This window comes from Ischnura elegans, assembly GCF_921293095.1.
Source record: "Ischnura elegans chromosome 13 unlocalized genomic scaffold, ioIscEleg1.1 SUPER_13_unloc_2, whole genome shotgun sequence".
NCBI classification, from domain to species: Eukaryota; Metazoa; Arthropoda; class Insecta; order Odonata; family Coenagrionidae; genus Ischnura; species Ischnura elegans.
The window spans coordinates 80628-98708 of NW_025791658.1; the positions used below are offsets into that span (position 1 = coordinate 80628).

General features: G+C 39.5%; 1 protein-coding gene across 3 annotated transcripts in view; it reads right to left on the reverse strand.

The window, feature by feature from the left end:
* LOC124172639 overlaps positions 1–18081 on the reverse strand; it is a 119826-nt gene that overhangs the window by 38514 nt on the left and 63231 nt on the right. For all 3 annotated transcript variants that reach the window (XM_046552085.1, XM_046552087.1, XM_046552086.1), the window contains 2 exons: positions 11859–11993; positions 95–226 (listed from right to left, as the gene is read on the reverse strand). In XM_046552085.1, the coding sequence (XP_046408041.1) occupies positions 95–226; positions 11859–11993 (267 nt within the window). The remainder of the gene's footprint in view (positions 1–94; positions 227–11858; positions 11994–18081) is intronic.

Below are 18081 nucleotides of genomic sequence, written 5' to 3' on the forward strand. Positions count from 1 at the left end.
TTCCAAGTTTTTTTTCACGGTAGACGAAATTCACGGCTTATTCAGGTTTTTCACGGTTGAGTGGGATTGGCGTATAATGAAATTTTGCACTTACATTTAACCTGCAGAGGTCATTGATTATTTCGTAGACGTGGACGCCTCGATGCTTCTGGTCGAAAATGTGTCCAAACATATTGCTCTGGTTGACGCACAGCCTGCACAGATTGTCCATACTCTTCACCTTGTCCTGCAGAAGACATAAAATTGAATGAATAGATGCTCACATCTTCAATTCCAAAATTACATCACATTTTCAAGCTAGTCATGAGCTCAACTTTAGGAGTTAGAAGAAAGTCACTTGGGATGCACAAAAAAATTCACAACATTTGGTTTAAAATTGGTTTATTATTATAATTATTTTATTTCTCCAAATATAGTCCCTCCACAATAATGTTGAGGCCTCAGTTTCGAGAAAAAAAAAAAAAAATTGCTTGAATATAGTCCCTCCTTTACTTTTACCATGGGTATTTTTGAAAAAAAAGGGGGGAATAAACTCAGATGAATATGGTATTTATTGAAATTAATGGGATAGACCCTTCCCATAAAATTGTGAATTACTGTAAGCACAAATAAAATATATAAGATAAAAAATATATTCAATCAATTTAAAGTAGTGTATGGGTTCAGTATATCGATACCATCAGGGAAGGCTGGATCAGTTAAAAGAAAAACTCTACATTACTCAAAGCAGGTTTATTAGCCACGTTTGTGCTCTACAGCCGCCAACCACACACTCTCTCGTAGCGTCTTCTTCTTGCATGCTCGCCGTTCTATCTCCCTTCCCACCCCATCGCCCCGTGGTGCGTCCATTCTGTCGACGTTGCGCCGGTCCCACGCTTGAGGTGAGGTGAAGGCCGTATCACACTAGCGACTGCGACCGCCGCTGCGACCGCGATTTCGGCTGCCACTGCACCCCATCACACATTGCGGCCGACGCCACGGTCGCGCATGCGCACGTATGATCGTTTCTGCTTGTGGCTTGTTTGTTTACGAAAGCCCAAAGAATGGATGGAGAGCAGCAATTGTTGAAATTGTTCCTAAAATATGTTAAAACGTACTTCATTATTACTCACCTGTGTACTCGGGCCCAATATCCAATATACTGGGCTTCCATCTTCACTTTAAAAATCCGAAATTATCTCAGCGTTACCCTCGCTACGGTAACCAAAACAAACACGTCTTCCGCAAGCGCGCGAGAATGAAATAGAGCTCTCTGATTGGCTAGTACTGCGACTCAGAAGAATAGCCGGTTGGCTATTCTTCTGAGTCGCAGTCGCAGCGTCGACTCCCTCGCTCTGATTGGTCGACGGGCCAGTTGCAGCCAAAATCGCAGTTGCAGTCGCTAGTGTTATACGGCCTTGATGTGAGGAATGGGGAGGGAGGCGAGAAGCGAAGGAAGGACTGCCGACTTGGCTGCGCGAGGGCGGTGAGGTGGCATGATGTGGGAAAAGAGGAAGACAGTCCCTCATCCCACGATGCTTACAGTAGGAAAATTGCTCAAGCAGTTAACCCTTCCGAGACGGTTGAGTTCTCGTCTTAGCATGACTGCTGTACTGAACCCAAAGGGAGTTTATATTTTTTGAGAAAGGAACAAATATTTATTTCACCAAATGACTGCACATACAAATGTATGACCGTGGTCCCTTACCACTACAAGGGGTAATATAAGACTGTCATAAAAGGGGGAGAGCTTGGAAAGGTATTTATTCGGCATTCGTTTCCTTGCATAGGATAATCTCAGACAAAAATTTGTCACGAATTTATTATTATTTTATTTGCCAAGCGATCTTGTGCATAAGATAATGTCCCAGATATAAGCCACGTCAAGTCATACAATATATACATACATATGGATACCAACATAACAAACAGTATACTACCCAATACACCACACATATTTGCATTTAAGCATTAAAGAGTATCATCCAGATATTCCTCAACTGAATAATACATTTTTCTTAGTAAGAATTTTTTCAACTTATTTTTAAACAATATATCATCGTTAACATTTTTAAGATCAGCAGGCAAATTATTAAGAAGTTTTATGCACATTTCTCTGGGACCCCTTTCAGCAAAATTTGCTCATACAAAATTATGATATCACTAAGCGATTTAGTATAATGACTATGTACATTATTACTCAAAGTATAATTCTTTAGGTTGTTCTTAACATACATAATAGTTAACAATATACATACACACGGAATCGTGAGGATAAGGATGTCATTAAATATTGTTCTGCTGGGAGATTTGTAACCTTTATGATTCTCATGGCATATTTTTGTAAACGAAAAATTTTGATAAAATGCTGACTTGAAGAAACGTCCAGATGCATATTTTTGTCTTCCGTAGGGAAAAGGTTAAGAATACATATCCTCTGGTGCAACATGGAGAATATGACATTAGAACCTGACTATATTTCCGAGTACAATGAAACTTGGATAATTCGAACATCAACGGACCAGTTGGAAACTTCGAATTATCAATAAATTTGAATTAAAGAAATCCTTAATAAATGTAGGTCAAAAAAATAAAATTCATATTTCCAAACAAAAATCTTTGTTAAATTGACAATCAAACAATAATGCTTTGATAAACACCGATTAACAAGATTAAAGTAGCCTTATAACACGAATATTTACTTAAACAAACTACGAATTAAAGTTTAGTAACAATTTTAGTAGTAGTAGTAGTGTTTGGATTTAGGGTGCGTCGACGGCAAGGTCATTTTGCATCACTACTGTGTGATTTAATTACAAAAGTTATGTATATAGTAATCCACTGCATCTGATGTCTTCGTTCAAAGTGTACATAATTAGACTTTATTAAAAAAGTTTATTTCTCTGAGAAACCGAAATGTACGGATTAAGTTGGTAGGGTGGTCTCCTAAAAGGGTTTTTAGGTCTCCCCCTAGATTATTTCGTCTTCGCGCTTCGCCGTACTAAACACAATCTAGCATGATGTGTCTAATACTTAATGGACACTTACAATCCTCACATTGGGGAGGTTCCTTCTCTTCAGTAAAGAGATATGCATGGGTCAGGGGGCTGTGCCCTATCCTCAAGCGTGTAAATACTACTTCCTCTCTCCGATTACAACAAGGTGAGGAGGGCCACGCTGCTACCATGTCCTTGATGCCACGGAGCTTGTTATTATTTAGAATCCTCCACGACTCCCTCCATTTTTCAAATACCGCATTTCTTAGTAACAATTTTATTCTAACCTTAAAATGTCCTCAGCAACAACTGAAATGCTGTGTACAGCCAACTTAACTCATAATCATATTTAGACAATTTAGAAACGTTTAGAGTCTACAACGACCTTGGAGACGACGTGGCTTTGTGTGGTAGCTGCCCAGGATTGGAACCGTCTACACGGCAGGCAGGACGGGAAAGGTGAGTCATCAAACTATGCTGGCACGTATTTTGTCCAACACAAGCCTTTTGACAATAGCGTAAGTAAAGCATATGAGCAGATTTGATTCAGTGGTCGATTTTTGAGCGTTTGCACAGAGGAGGTATTGATTTGTTAAAAGAAGGTTTAAGGCCCATTTCACACGTGCAGTCCGTGCTCCGTGCTACGTGCACGGATAAGGTTCCACTGATGTTAATGAAAGCTGTTGTTAAATGGTTGCTAAATTTAAAGAATGATACGGGTTTACAGGAAAAATTTTTCTAGCTTCGCTCATTTGGTTTAGGTTTCACAGGGGCACAAATATGGTAGTTTTGAATGATTTGACTGGTGCAGAGAATTTTTGTGTGTGCCTCATTGACTTCAAACACTCATATCTTGGAAAATACTTGCAACGGGTCTTTAATATTTTGGATTTTTCTTAACTAGTGTTGAAACTAACGACAGGGAAAAAATGATCAAAATCTGAGATGGTGGGCATGGGATCCCCCAAAAATTGGTTGAGTTGACATGGAACGACCCTGGAGATAGTGCGAGTGGGTCTATTCACCATGAATAGTTAATTAGATTGTATTCAATGGCCTTCCATTTTTGGAGTGGGCATGCGAAAATAATTGAAAAACTTATAGTAAAACTTCGATTTTACACACTTTGGTTTTACATCAAGTCTTGTTTTTACGCAGTGACATGTAAGTCCGGCCAAACAGCATAGGGAAATGCAATGGCGAAACTTCGATTTTACGTCTTTTCTTGATTTTACCCAGTTTTTTGATTTTGCACCGCAAAATCTCAGCCCCAAGGAGGCTGCTAATTTTGATTTCGCAGTTGTCTTTTGACTTCGCGCAGAACAAACTCAATATTGATGATAATTCTGACCTCAAATTCATCTACTTATCGTCTAGTCTCTCAAAGAATAACGCATGCCTACAGAAATGTTCAATATACTGAATCAAAATATAGGTATCGCATTACAATAAGCATCCAATAAAGCGAGACTGATAGCAGTGACAGAGCTAACCATTTACAAACCATGCTGCTTCAAATCATGTCCCCACATAATTATTTCATATTTTCCGTATGGTAATCACGTATGATTGCGTATGAGACAATTTTCGTTATGCGATGTGGCATTTTTTAGAGTTCCCCCTCCCCCCCCCTCCTAAATTTCTGGTACACCCCCCCAGAAATTCCTCCGAACTTATCCGCAGGACTTCTCCTGTTAAGGACTTTTCGCGCAAAGGATTTTCGCGCAAAGGCCCTTTCCACAAAGGCCCTGTCTCGCAAAATCCTGTCTCCGGAAAATCCTGCCTCCGGAAAACCTGCATCCGGAAACCAGCATCCGAAACAAGCACCCGAAACCAGCCCCGAACCCAGCCTACCTGTAATGCAAGACTTATATAGGGCTACTGCGGAGGAATACTTACTCCTTGGCAAGCAAGGGGAAATCGGTGCTAAGTTCATAGTATGCACTTTGGAGTGAGAAGTATTACCATAGTCTTATCACAACTCTCTCTCCCTCCAACACTTCACCCCACTATGTCTCTCCCCTCCTTGTGTTCCAATGAATATCCCTCTGATTCGACTGATGTCTCCAACCCAGAAGTTTGAGGGGAAAACTCCAGCCCCGCATGCTGTTCACTCCAACCCAGGGATTATTTTTTGCGGAGCAGCCTGTCAACAGGGGCAGTGACGCAGCGGATGAACATCGCCCTGACTACCCCTCCGCTCCTTGGAAAAACCCCTCCCCTCAATCCTGTCTCGTCGTGCTATACCCAACTCTCTTCTGCTCGGGCCCTGGTCGTGGACGCATGGCTAGTGGGACATGGCCCATTTAGAAAAATTATAATGCTGGTATTTAGTTGGTAATGTTTCCTATGGGATCATTAATTACTATCATTGTTTTCTGTAATATTTCTGATTTTGAATACTCTACTTCAAATATATTGAACGAAAATATTCGTAAATTTTTTGGCAATTTTTTTCTTGTGAGCTGATTTCTTGTTTGTGGAGTCTTTTCCCTGATCCAGATTGTGACTGACGGTTGGAGTTTTCCTTATGTCTGGGCTTACGTGAACAATCAACCAGATTCAACTACGTAATGCCACAGCACATTCAGAGATTAGTGAAGGCTACATTGAAAACACTAATTCATTAGAGGCAGTTGTGAATAAAATATTCGTGAAGGATTTGCAACAAAGTGAAATCCAAGATTTTTTCCCCTAAAATGAGTGATTGCATAAAAAAAGAATTTTTTAAATATGTATATCCCCAAATATCAGATCTTTATAGAAGTGTTTGACTGAGTGTTCTAACAATAAAGGGCCAGTGTTATCCTGAAAACTATACTCCTCCTCAATACCAACTCTTGATTTTACGCACTTTGAATTTACACAGTGCCCACATTACGGTCCCTCCAACTGCGAAAGTTTTACTGTATATTCATTAGCACGTAAATACGGTCACTACAGCGGCTTTTAATGTTCTTCGTGCCACAATAGGGGGCACCCAAAACCTCCTTTGACCTTTCCACTTTTTCTTCTGTTTTCTTCTAACCTGGTATACAGCAATTGCTAGAATTGCACCGGTTAGTATGAAATTCTTCCTCCTTAGCAAGCTAGACATGGCTGATACTGTGCAGGATGCGGACGGTTTTCATCCATGCCCACGTTGGGGGGTTTTGGGGGATAAACCCCCCCAGAGCTCAGAGAAATATTTAAGTTTAATCCATTTCACTGAATTGGATTGATATTACTAATAGAAAAGTTTAATGATTAATAAGATATCCCTCAGAAAGCCGTAAAACTCACCATTTTTAACCATTTATCTTGACCCTTTCAAGACGGCAATCAATTGAAATAATTTGAAAAAATAAATTGAAAATAATTTCATTATACTGAATATTTCATTACATTGGCGTTCGTTATTACCACATTTCACTGTAATTGTTAGTGTACTGTATATATGAATGAAGATGCTTGTATTTGGGAATGAAACCTCTGATTTCAGTCCAGTTGACGAGTTTTCCTGTGGAGTTTTCACTCTTAACCCTTTCGAGACGGCGGAGTTTTCATCTTGGCATGACTGCTGTACTGAGCCCCAAGAGACTTCTTTCTCGTGGTACAGAGCATTTTTGGAGGACATTCGTTAATAAGGGTCACGCAGAACCTTTTGCGACCCCTCCCCACTGAGACTCCGCATTATCTCGGACTCTGAGAGTAGTTGTGCTCCCTCCTTTCCAGGTTTACGACCATACCTGCGGCATTGGTTCGCGGTCAACTTATGTATTGCTTATATGTATTTAGCAAATGGATTATTGTTGCCGGCACGTAAATTACAGACTTTGAATTGAATTCCTCATTTTTTTCTGAGCATTGTCAAATTTTAATTGAAGTTCTAAAGCCCGTATGACACTTCCCAATTTATTGGCCAATATATCAGCGCGCGGCGGGAGCGTATGCTCCTGGTAGGGCCACCCAAGCCAGACAGGTCGAAGGGTAGGGGACTGACTAAGTGTAGCCCACTGGTCCTCCAGGTTGGGGGTTGTGCGACAGACCGGTAACCTGCCCATGTAAAACCTTCTTTAACTCATAAGCTTCACAGAGAGCCTCGGAATAGGTTAGGATTCAACAGACGACGACTAGGCAAAAGTAAGGACATGAATACGGGTATAACGGATATATTAAACATAGCCACATGGAATGTACAAGGCTTAGGCAATCACGAGTTAGAACTTAACAACACCCTTAAAGAATACAAAGTGAATATGGCGGTCATCACTGAAACAAAGAAGAAACTCAAAGAGACAAAAGACTTGGAAGATTACGTAATGATATACAGTGGAGTTGATCAGAATAAAAGAGCACGTTGTGGAGTGAGTGTTTTAATAGACAAAAAATGGAAAAATAATATCAGGGAATACACTTTCATAAACGAAAGAATAATAACGGTGCGACTCAAATTTGATAGGGGTTATTTAACAATACTTGGAACATATGCACCTGAAGATGGGAAAAAGGAAGAAACGGAGATTTTCTATGAGCAACTGCAAAAAGAAATAGGGAAGTTAAATAACAGGGACTACGTAATAATAGCTGGTGATCTTAACGCTAGAATTGGGAAAGAGCCAATTCCACAATTGATTGGAGTACATGGAGAAGACCATCTGAACCAAAATGGAAGTAAATTAAGAGAATTTATAACTTTCAACGAATTAAAAGTAACGAACACATTTTTCAAGAAAAAAGATATCAATAAATTCACCTGGTCAGCCAGGGGTCACCGATCCCTAATTGATTACATAATTGTTAACTGAAAATTAGCCTCGAGGATAACTGATACACATGTATATAGAGGAGCAAATATATGCACCGATCATTTCCTTGTTAAGGCAAAAATACAACTATGGGCAAGGTGGAAGAAGCATAATACGGAAAAGAAAATGTCAAGTAAAGAAAATCTTCAAAACATACCTTTTGAAAGAGAGTAGTATTCGAAAACTGTACCAACACAGGATTACACAACTGCTCGAACAGATAAAACCAGAACATGACACCAATAAGGAATGGGAAAATCTTAAGAAAGCTATTTTACAAATAGCTAATGAAGTTTTGGGCACCAGAAATAAAAAGAAACGGAAAAGAGGTTTAAAAATCTGGAGCGAAGATATAGCACAGGCCATCGAAAATAAAAACAAAGCATACAGAGAATACCTACAGAGAAAAACAGAGGAAACGAAAGAAAAATATCACAGGGTCAGAAACCGCACGAAAGCAATAATAAGGAATGCACATATGATATCATGGGATAGATTTATAAGTGGAGTAGAGGATGATATTCATGGTAGGCAAGAAATAGCATATAAACTGATGAAACAACTCAACAAATCAGAAAAAGATACTGCCCAACTAAATGTTATACCGAAGGAAGAATGGATAGAACACTATAGGAGATTATGGTATGATCCAACATTAGATGAAACGATCAACAATCCAGAGGAAACAATAGGAGTAGACCCTATTGATTTGAAAGAACTAGAATGTGCTCTGAATAAGACAAAAAATAGGAAAGCTGCTGGCATAGATGGAATTGAATCAGAGCTGATAAAATATGGAGGTACATCCCTACAAATAAGAATCCTCCATCTACACAATATGTGTTGGAAAAAGCTTGTAATTCCAAAGGATTGGAATGTGGCGAAGGTTGTTTCATTGTTTAAAAAAGGAAAAAGAAATAATCCAGAGAATTACAGAGGTATAAGCCTACTAAATACTGCATACAAAATTTACAGTAGAATAATAAATACTAGACTACAAGCTATCTCTGATGCCATTTTATTAGAAGAACAGGCAGGATTTAGGAAGGGAAGATCTTGCATCGACGATGTTTTTACTTTAAAACAAATAATTCAAAAACGAAGAGAGTTCAATCTGGAAACGCATCTGGCATTCATAGATTTTGAAAAAGCATTCGATCGTGTAAATAGAGAAATGTTATGGTCAGTTATGCAGAAAAGAGGGTTTCCTAGACATCTGATAAAAGCTTCCCAGAGTCTATACAGAGACACCAGAATTATAATTGACACAGGGAAACAGATCACCCAAGAAATTATCATTAACCGAGGAGTTAGACAGGGTTGCAGCCTATCCCCAACCTTGTTTAATCTATACATAGATGACGTTCTAAGAATGTGGAAAGAGAATAATGTATCACCAGGCATAGAAATAGGACCATCTCAATACTTAAATACGATGCTGTTTGCTGACGATCAGGTTATAATACAAGATAAAGAGGACAAACTCCAGATGGCAGTACACAGACTACACGAGTTGAGCAAGCTATACAACCTGAGAATTTCAAAAAACAAAACAAAGACTATGGCATTTTTAGGAAGCAACCCGATAAGAACAAAAATTGTTATTGAGGATCAAGTCCTGGAGCAAGTGTCGCACTTCCAGTACTTAGGATGCGACATAACATATGACGAGGAAAAAGATATTATAAATAAGGTTAACACTTTCCAGAGAATATGTGGCACTATCAGAAGAACTCTAAAGAACAAAACAAGAAAAGAAACACAAATAAAATTTTACAAAGTGATGGCAGTCCCTACTGTACTCTACGGATCAGAATGTTGGGTAACAAAAAAGAAGGAATTAAGGCAGATAGAATCGTCTGAAATGAAATTTTTAAGATCAGTTAAAGGTTGCACAATATTGGATAAAATAAGAAACACTCAAATAAGAGATGAACTGGGTGTCCAAGCAGTCACTGACAAATTAAAAGAATACAAACATAGATGGAAAGAACATTTACTTCGAATGCCAAATGAAAGAATTCCAAAGCAAGCAATGGAATATCAACCATTTGGCAAGAGAAGTATAGGAAGACCAAGGAAAATATGGTGATGTGGAGCCGGAACAGGCTTAGTAGCCTAATCCTGGAAGGAAGAAGAAGAAGAAGATATCAGCGCGCAATATTGGTTAAAATATTGGGCTTTAAGCATCGTATGACACGTACCAATATTTACACCAATATTGGCCGTTATAGTGTTCTAATATCCCGCTAGAGAACGCCACATAGCACAAAATGACAAAAGAGCATCTCAAGACGCAGATTTATTGCCAATGAGCTACAGAATGGGAGGTGGCATAATAATTGTAAATTTAATAACTATTTCGAGGGGCTGCAAAGATATTCTCGAAATGCTCAAAATTTCATTCGGGTGAGTTCCTTGAATGATTAGAGATAGGCAATATTGTGATCTCATGGGTGAGCCAAGATAACGTAGCGGCTCGTTTTGGCTGGAATGTGTTCATCGAATAAACAGAGATTGTGTCATTAATTGGAACTTTCACCCGAAACTTTAGCGCTCAAATCATGAAATATAGTTTAATAATTGTAAATTAAACAAAATATAGACGCAATCGAGGAGAAACACGACGTTTTTATTCATTAAATACCCGAAATGTTATTTCCGAATTACCCACTTTAGACTGTTGATGTTTGTGAATTTATGTTCTCTCAAAGTACATATTAATTATTTGAGCTATTTCATGGGTTGTTATGCTTCCAAAGTTTTTATATATTATATTAAAATTCCGAGGTGGATGCCAATGGCAAGATGGATGCCGTGCGCTCATATCATTCACGGAAATCATTCGAGCAAATTAGAACAGGCCTGAAATTTCATTCGAATGCAGGAAATTTCCGTTATACACGGTGAATAATGGTCATTTGAACGATCCCTCGAAAGATCATTCACCGTGTAAAGCGGCCTTAATAGCCAAACCGAATGTTTTGCAAAGAGCTTCTAGTTTTGGCCACTAGGAGTCGACAAGACTGATTTCTGATTGGAGATTGGCCGCGAGAAAATAGAACCTGTTCTAAAATCTAGATTGGCCAAGAAATTGTGCCCAATATTGTGAAACGAAGATTGGGCTAGAAATTGGTGTGTGTCAGTGGGTCCACAATCCAATATCCAATGGATTGGCCGATAAATTGGGAAGTGTCATACGGGCTTAAGGCCAATATTAACGCATTTAATGCAGCAACAAATCCATGTTGATTTTTATACATAACTCGAGATATAAGTTAATATTTATCGTAGAATTTCGTTTAAAAATTGTAAACACTACTCAAAAGACAAATAATACAATCCTTAGTTTATTTTTCTTGAGAAATGAACAAATATTTATTTCGAAACCTGACTGGATAAGCAATTGTATGACCGCTGTCCCTTACCGCTAAGAGGGGTTATAAAAGAGGAGGGGTCCAGGTACCTGCTCCCGGATTCCGAGGGTAAACGCTAAACCCCGCAGGGTTGGGTCCCGAGACAAAGACGACGTAAACCCGCGACCGTCCTAACAGGGGGAGAGCTAAAAAACGTCTATATACGGCTTTCGTTTTCCTGGCTAGGAAAATGTCACACGTAAATATACGCCCGTCGTCTCCCGGGTCAGGAAACGTCCACATATATATATACGTGTATAGTAGGGAAAAGGTTAAAATTCAGCAACTTATTAATCTCAGCACCTACTGCTTATCCTGGTGGGTATTCCATACCCCCACACACACCGGTATTAGTTGCACCTAAACCCCCCCCCCCCCCAGCCTTAATTCCTGGCTGCGCCCCTGGTCCCTTGGCATACCTGGATATCACACAATTACAACTTCTTTTTTTACAGAGCGCGACCCGGGTTTCAATGAATTATCATCATCTTCAGGCACAAACTATGATTTGTTTATCTTATTACTGTTACCTAGTTACTTGACGAATATTAAAATGGACTCCAGAATAGGGGAAGAGGATGGGTGAAGATATTCATTGATAAAGAGTATTTCTAGCTGCGTCCAAGTGAAACGTGCCTCAATGCAGAAAAATAAGATAAATGGAGAAGGTCAGACTTTACCTCACTTAGCTTCTTCTTGATGCTGGTGAGGGCGACGTGGCTTTGGTTGGACGTGCTCCTAAACCTCTGGAACCTCAATACACTCTGGAAGCAAGAGTCACACACATGCTCAGCTAGCCCATCCCCCGGGACAATCTGGAACGAGAGAGAAACATTTATGTATTTATTTAATCCAAAAACAGCACGAGGCCAATTACAGAGGACTACAATAACAGGAGAAACAATTTCATAAAATTAATCAACGTAACCAATAATTAACAAAAAATATTCAACAGTATTTACAAATAAATAACAAAGAATAGTAAATTTCATCGGGTGGTGTGAGGAATAGGGGGGAAATATTACGATAGCGATGGTGCAAGTTGGGTGAGAGATGATAAAAAAGGATGAAAATTTGGAACACATTTGGCATAGGAGTTAATGGAAGAAGGGATGTCTGAATAGAAAAGAGCGTTTAGAGACAGAAAGGCGAAACAATGGAATAGGTCACTCGACCTCGTCATGTCGCCATGTGCGAAGGAACACGAAGCGGAAAAAAAGAAAGAAGGTCTGATGATCTGTATTTGCCATTTTTGATATTTAACAAGAGTCTCCGGTCACTGAGGATACGGCAATCAGCTAAAGTAGCAATGCCAAGGGAGGAACTAATCCTATTGAGGGAGAAGTTACGAAAAGGCAAGTGGTGGTAGCGGACAATAGAAAGGAAAAAATTCAATGGGCGTTCCAGGAGCTTTGATGAAGAAGGTGGGGCCGTAGACCAGATTTGGCTGCAGTATTCTAGGACCGGAGAGACACAGGAAAAGGAAGAAGGTGCATATAGCATTAAATCCAACACCTCACTGTGGCGATACATCATACCCACCAAAGTCATAACACGGGTGGAAATGGGTTTAATGTGCTCGCGAAAGAGCAGCTTAGAGTCAAAAATAACCCCTAAATCCTTCTGAGAGGTGACTGAAGAAATAGATAATCGGTAATTTATACTCAGGATAGACTTGCGTAGGGTGAATGGCAGAATGGTAGACTTGGCTGGATTAATTTTCAGACTCCAAATCTCAGACCATTGGTCTAAGGCAGCGGTTCCCAAACTTTTTCTTTCTGCGACCCATTTTAGCCCATACGTTTTAGCCGCGACCCCCTAAAAATGGTTGTCTAAGTTTAAGTACATAGTTCACTTTATTATTCGCACATCTCGCGACCCCTTTCCGAACGGCCCGCGACCCCCCTGGGGGTCGCGACCCCCAGTTTGGGAACCGCTGGTCTAAGGCATCAAGAGCCTTATGCAGAACAAGGCAGACTTTCGGGGAATACGACAATGAGGTGGTTTCCCATTACTTTTTTATTGCCTGAATTACTACTCCTGGAGCAAAAAAAGAAAGGTGGTCAGATGATCTGCAAAGGAATTGCAAATTCTACCGATTCCTTGTGTGTTATTATTATTATTATGCTAAGGGCGGTTTTTTAAAAGGCATAAATATTTTCGTCACCACCAAGGGATTCGTCTGAGACGTGAGGATAAGCATCCCTTTAAGGATGTGCATGACAGTCGCATAAAATTTTTGGAAGGATTTTTACAGTAACTAAATGCATGGCGATTTTCCAGCTTTGCTAAATTTGGGTTTACTAAGGACACAATGGCATCCCTTTATCATTCCACTAAGGCAGTAGTGGAGATAATTAAATTTTCACTGACAGACATAAAAGCAGATTATGTCTTGACGGGTAAATTCCAAACAGAGAATTTAGAAAGGCGCTTTGGGACTTGCCGACAACTTTCTGAAGGAAATTATAAATGTTTCCATGGTACAAATCCTGGAGGCTGAAAAGAAAATCAGGGTTAAGGGTCTCCTAGGTCTCCGTTCAGCTAGGTATGGTGTAATTAACTTACACAGCAATGTGCTAGGAGAGGATATATACCCTGTGAGTGAAAGTAGTGATTTCACTCCATTTCACCCCATTGTGAGAGAAAATGACAGTTGCACAGATGTGGAACTAAATGTGGCTGTGTTTATTATTATTATTCTAAGGGCGTTTTTCTAAAGGTATATATTTCCGTCACCACATTGTTTTATTCATCAATATATCATCATTATTCTTTCGTTTCATTCATTCATTTTCTTTCATTCAACGCCTTCCCCAGGGCCGCGCACAGGGGAGGTCCGCCGAAGGGGCTGGTTACCACAACCTTGGACCCCATCCCTCCGCGCATGAGGCCCCCCCTCTGAGTCGTGATGCCCCAGGAAGGCTCCGCCCTTCTTGTTATGCTCTTTCTTCTATGGCTCCGTCCTCATGTTCAGTATAAGGTCTCCAGCTTCCGTGTCTGCCACCTCACACAGGACACCGCCCTGACACCACATGTCAACGAAGGATTTCATACTACCCTTGAACTTGTGGTAATGGTATTCCCTGGTGATCCTGCCTTCGATTCTTTTTTTAAAATTTCCTTTTGGTGTATATTTTATTTACTATTACGTACGTAAAAAATAACTTTAATAATTTCATTATGAATAGTGTTCTTCATAATTACCCCACTAGGTCACAAAGTGACTTGCATTACAATTTTGTACGCAATAAGGTAGCTAAATTGGCCCAGAGGAAATGGGCATCAAATGTTTAAGAAACTCCCCACTAGGCCGGCCCTTATTTTTCAGAATTGAGAAAAGTTATGTTTTCCTGGTCTCAAAATGGTCCAAATGAGGTTCATATTCACGTGTTAAAATTTGGTCACTTTAAAATAACGGCAACCTGTGCCCCAAGGGCCCTAAGTACTGAGGACCCTCAATTGAGATTTTTGGGGCCGAAAAAGTCCTAATTCTATGTAAAACATAAAAGTAAAGGGCTTAAGGGCCGATTTTCTGTTTGTTTTGACCTATCTCTAAGCGTTTACGAGATATCGTCCGTCGTAATGCAATCCACCCCCCCAGGGCGCTACCCCGCACCGCGGCGCCGCTGAGGCATGGCCCGCACCACTTACTAGAGACTTCCCCTCCACCCCCTCCCCTCCATCGGCAAAGACCTTGCTCCTGATGGCAAGATGTAGTCTTTGAAGAAATGTGCTGACGTTTGAAAGAGTTTAATTGCCTTGACAATACTTCCAATCAAAGTGATCAATTTACTCGTAATTTCACCTGTCTATGAATTTCAGTACATATTAACCAAAACAAAATAAATTTTCATGTTTCTAATCTTTCACTGACACCCCATATTTGGCATTTAAAGTGTATTTGCGGACGTTAGGGGCTGTGCTACGATGAAAATTCACACTTATTGTTAGTAATTAATTTTGAAAGCTCTCTTCCCTCTACGTGGTTGACTTAAAATCTTGAATTGTTTTCACACCTCTTTCTGCACAATCATCTACTGCTTGAAGACCCCGAATAATTTGCAAATCGTTTTTGTAATCAGGATGTTTATACCATTCTTGCGTGGACACATCAAAGAATGCAGTTCATATTTCCAATGCACTAAATAGCTTTCTCGAATTAGTAGTGACAAAATTTGATATAGATACCGTGATCAGGTCTCTACGTTTATAGAATGCCATCTTTGGTGGATAATATTTTCCCTCATGTGTCCTCATATGGCGTATGACGTTTTCCTATTCACACCCAGAAAAGGAATCGTCAAAGAATGAAAAACCTACCAACTCCTCATTTAGGTACCACAAGTGGTTTGAAAACCTCTTTTGTACTCCTTTCGCTATGTCCAGGTTAACACTTCCGTAATTTTAGGATCTGAAAGTCACTATTGGGAGCAGATGCAGCACAAGGAGCGGAGAACCACAACTTTTTCTTTCTTCTTGAGCATATTGAAATCTATTCCACCAATAACTGCATTACGTGCTCCTATTCGATTGCATAAGAATTTTACTTCTTCATCCCACGCACATTTATCCGAGAGATTAACTGCGTGCGTCAAAAATTCAATGGCACCGCCCCTTGCAATGTCAAACAATTCATCAAGTTTTGTTGTGAAAGATTCTCTTCCTTAAATCTCCACGGTAGATTCCATTCTCTCTTTATGTCGTCGCAAGTTTATCCCTTCGTTGTGTAATTTTTTAACTTTTCAATCGCCTTATTTTCCGTAATAACAGGAATTCTCGTTTTGGTTCATGGATGAAACGCATTTCTTACTGTTTTTCTCGCACTAAGTTTATACATTTCAAAACCCATTAGGTTATAGAAAAACACACAGTACTTCTCTCACTGTAAGTAACTTTAAGTCAAGTATTTCTTCACTTTCCTTTCCAACCAGTTCACTGCCTGAATTTAGTCTTGATTTCATACTTTTTCTTGTTAGCCTATTCATAAAATGAACGTCACGTGTATTCATGATAAAAAGTTTTTTCACCACTTTTCTCCTTCAATCCTAAAAAACTTAGCACTTCCTATCCTTTGCGCACTGTACATAAGAAATAACTATCTCTCCACATTGATATACAAATGTGAACTGACTGCCTCGTTTATTATTCCTTGAATATTTCTATCAACTGCTATGGCCCTGGAAGCCCTGCTCATTATTTTCATTCCTTCATACAAACACAATTGTATGAAATACTTTAACATTTTGCACATAAAGAGCAGTTTTGAACAAATCATGCGGTAATGGTGCCTTTTCAATTCTTCAATACCACTAGCATGTAAATCTTGCCAGCAGGAGCAAATTTTACTTCTACGTTTTACATAGAATTAGCATTGTTTCGGCCCCAAAAATCTCAATTGAGGGTCCTCAGTACTTAGGGCCCTTGGGGCACGGGTTGCCATTATTTTCAAGTAACCAAATTTTAACACATGAATATGAACCTCATTTGGACCATTTTGAGACTAGGAAAACATAACTTTTCTCAATTCTGAAAAATAAGGGCCGGCCTACTACCCACATGTATGAAAAATGTGAACAACATCAATTTGTTTAAGTGTAAATTAAAAAGGCTATTACTGAACGATATGTATTACTCTGTAGACGATTACCTTAATAAGGGCTTTTAAACCTATGCAAATAGATTTTGAGAACTGATATTTATCCTCTTTGAATTGTAGTATATCTAATGGTGGAAATTTTCCCTCTTGCTCACTTCTGTGGTAGACTTCGACTAGATCGGTTGGCGATGGAGGGAAGGCAGTTTAGCTGCTGTTACCCATGCAACTTTGCAGCATATCTGTTGTACTTGCACCTTATTATCGCGTTTCCTGTCCATTGTAAGAGATTCGGACCATATTCTACCGCGATGGAAGCCACCTAATCATCATGTGAATGCAGGTAAGACTTTAGGTTGTTTAAAATTCGTAACACTACACTCGAAAGTTCTTCTTACTCTTTCATTGTTCACAGAAACGTTTCAGCTTTGAGTATTGTGGCTTTGAAGTAGGTTCACAGTGTAGATTATCTCTTTATTTATTTTACAAAAAGTGTCATCGTCAGTTTATAATATCCTAATACGGTGGTTTCCTATTATTATTTTATTGCCTAAATCGAAAGACTATTACTCCTGGAGTATGTATTTCACGCTTCTAGATTTTAAATGACGATATCTATTTTTCATCATTAAATGAAAACTGAAAAGTTTCAAGCACGCGAAAACGCGACGGCTAAGTATGAATGCTGGGAAAACTCCGTGTGACGTCGCTCTGGTTCCCGCTGTTGCCAGGTGAGGTGACCTTGGGGCAAGGCTTTGAGTGCTGATACGATGAAGGATGCTAGCAGGTAGCAGAGGACCCTGCTAGCAGGTAGTGCTTGGCTTAAATAAGGATTATTAATACCTTATCAAATGAAGAAAACTTTCCAACCAAAGGCAGTTTTAATAGGTGATTATTAAGAGAGAAGGGATGTATCCGCGTCCAATTCCCCCCTCACTAAGCCACTGCCATAAATATGAATGCATTATGTATGGAGACAGGGAAAAAAGGTGGAAGGAGGACTCTGGTCATAACTGTAGAATAATGACACATGGGAAGAACCGCACAAAACGGGAAGGCACAGGGGGGGCAGGGTAAATAGGGAGACTGCGTGTCGTCAGAAATGGAGAGGTGGGAGTAAGTAGCGAAGCAAGGAAGAGGCGGGGGAGAGTAAAACCTCCTTAAATTGTTGTTGAGGGGATCAAAATTTGGGCAATTTGATACTATTCACTATAGAGAGGTTTAAGTTGATTTGCACCAGTTTTTCATATCCTTTGGAAATGAAAGGCATTACTCTCTTTTAAACCATTACATATATGTATTTAAAT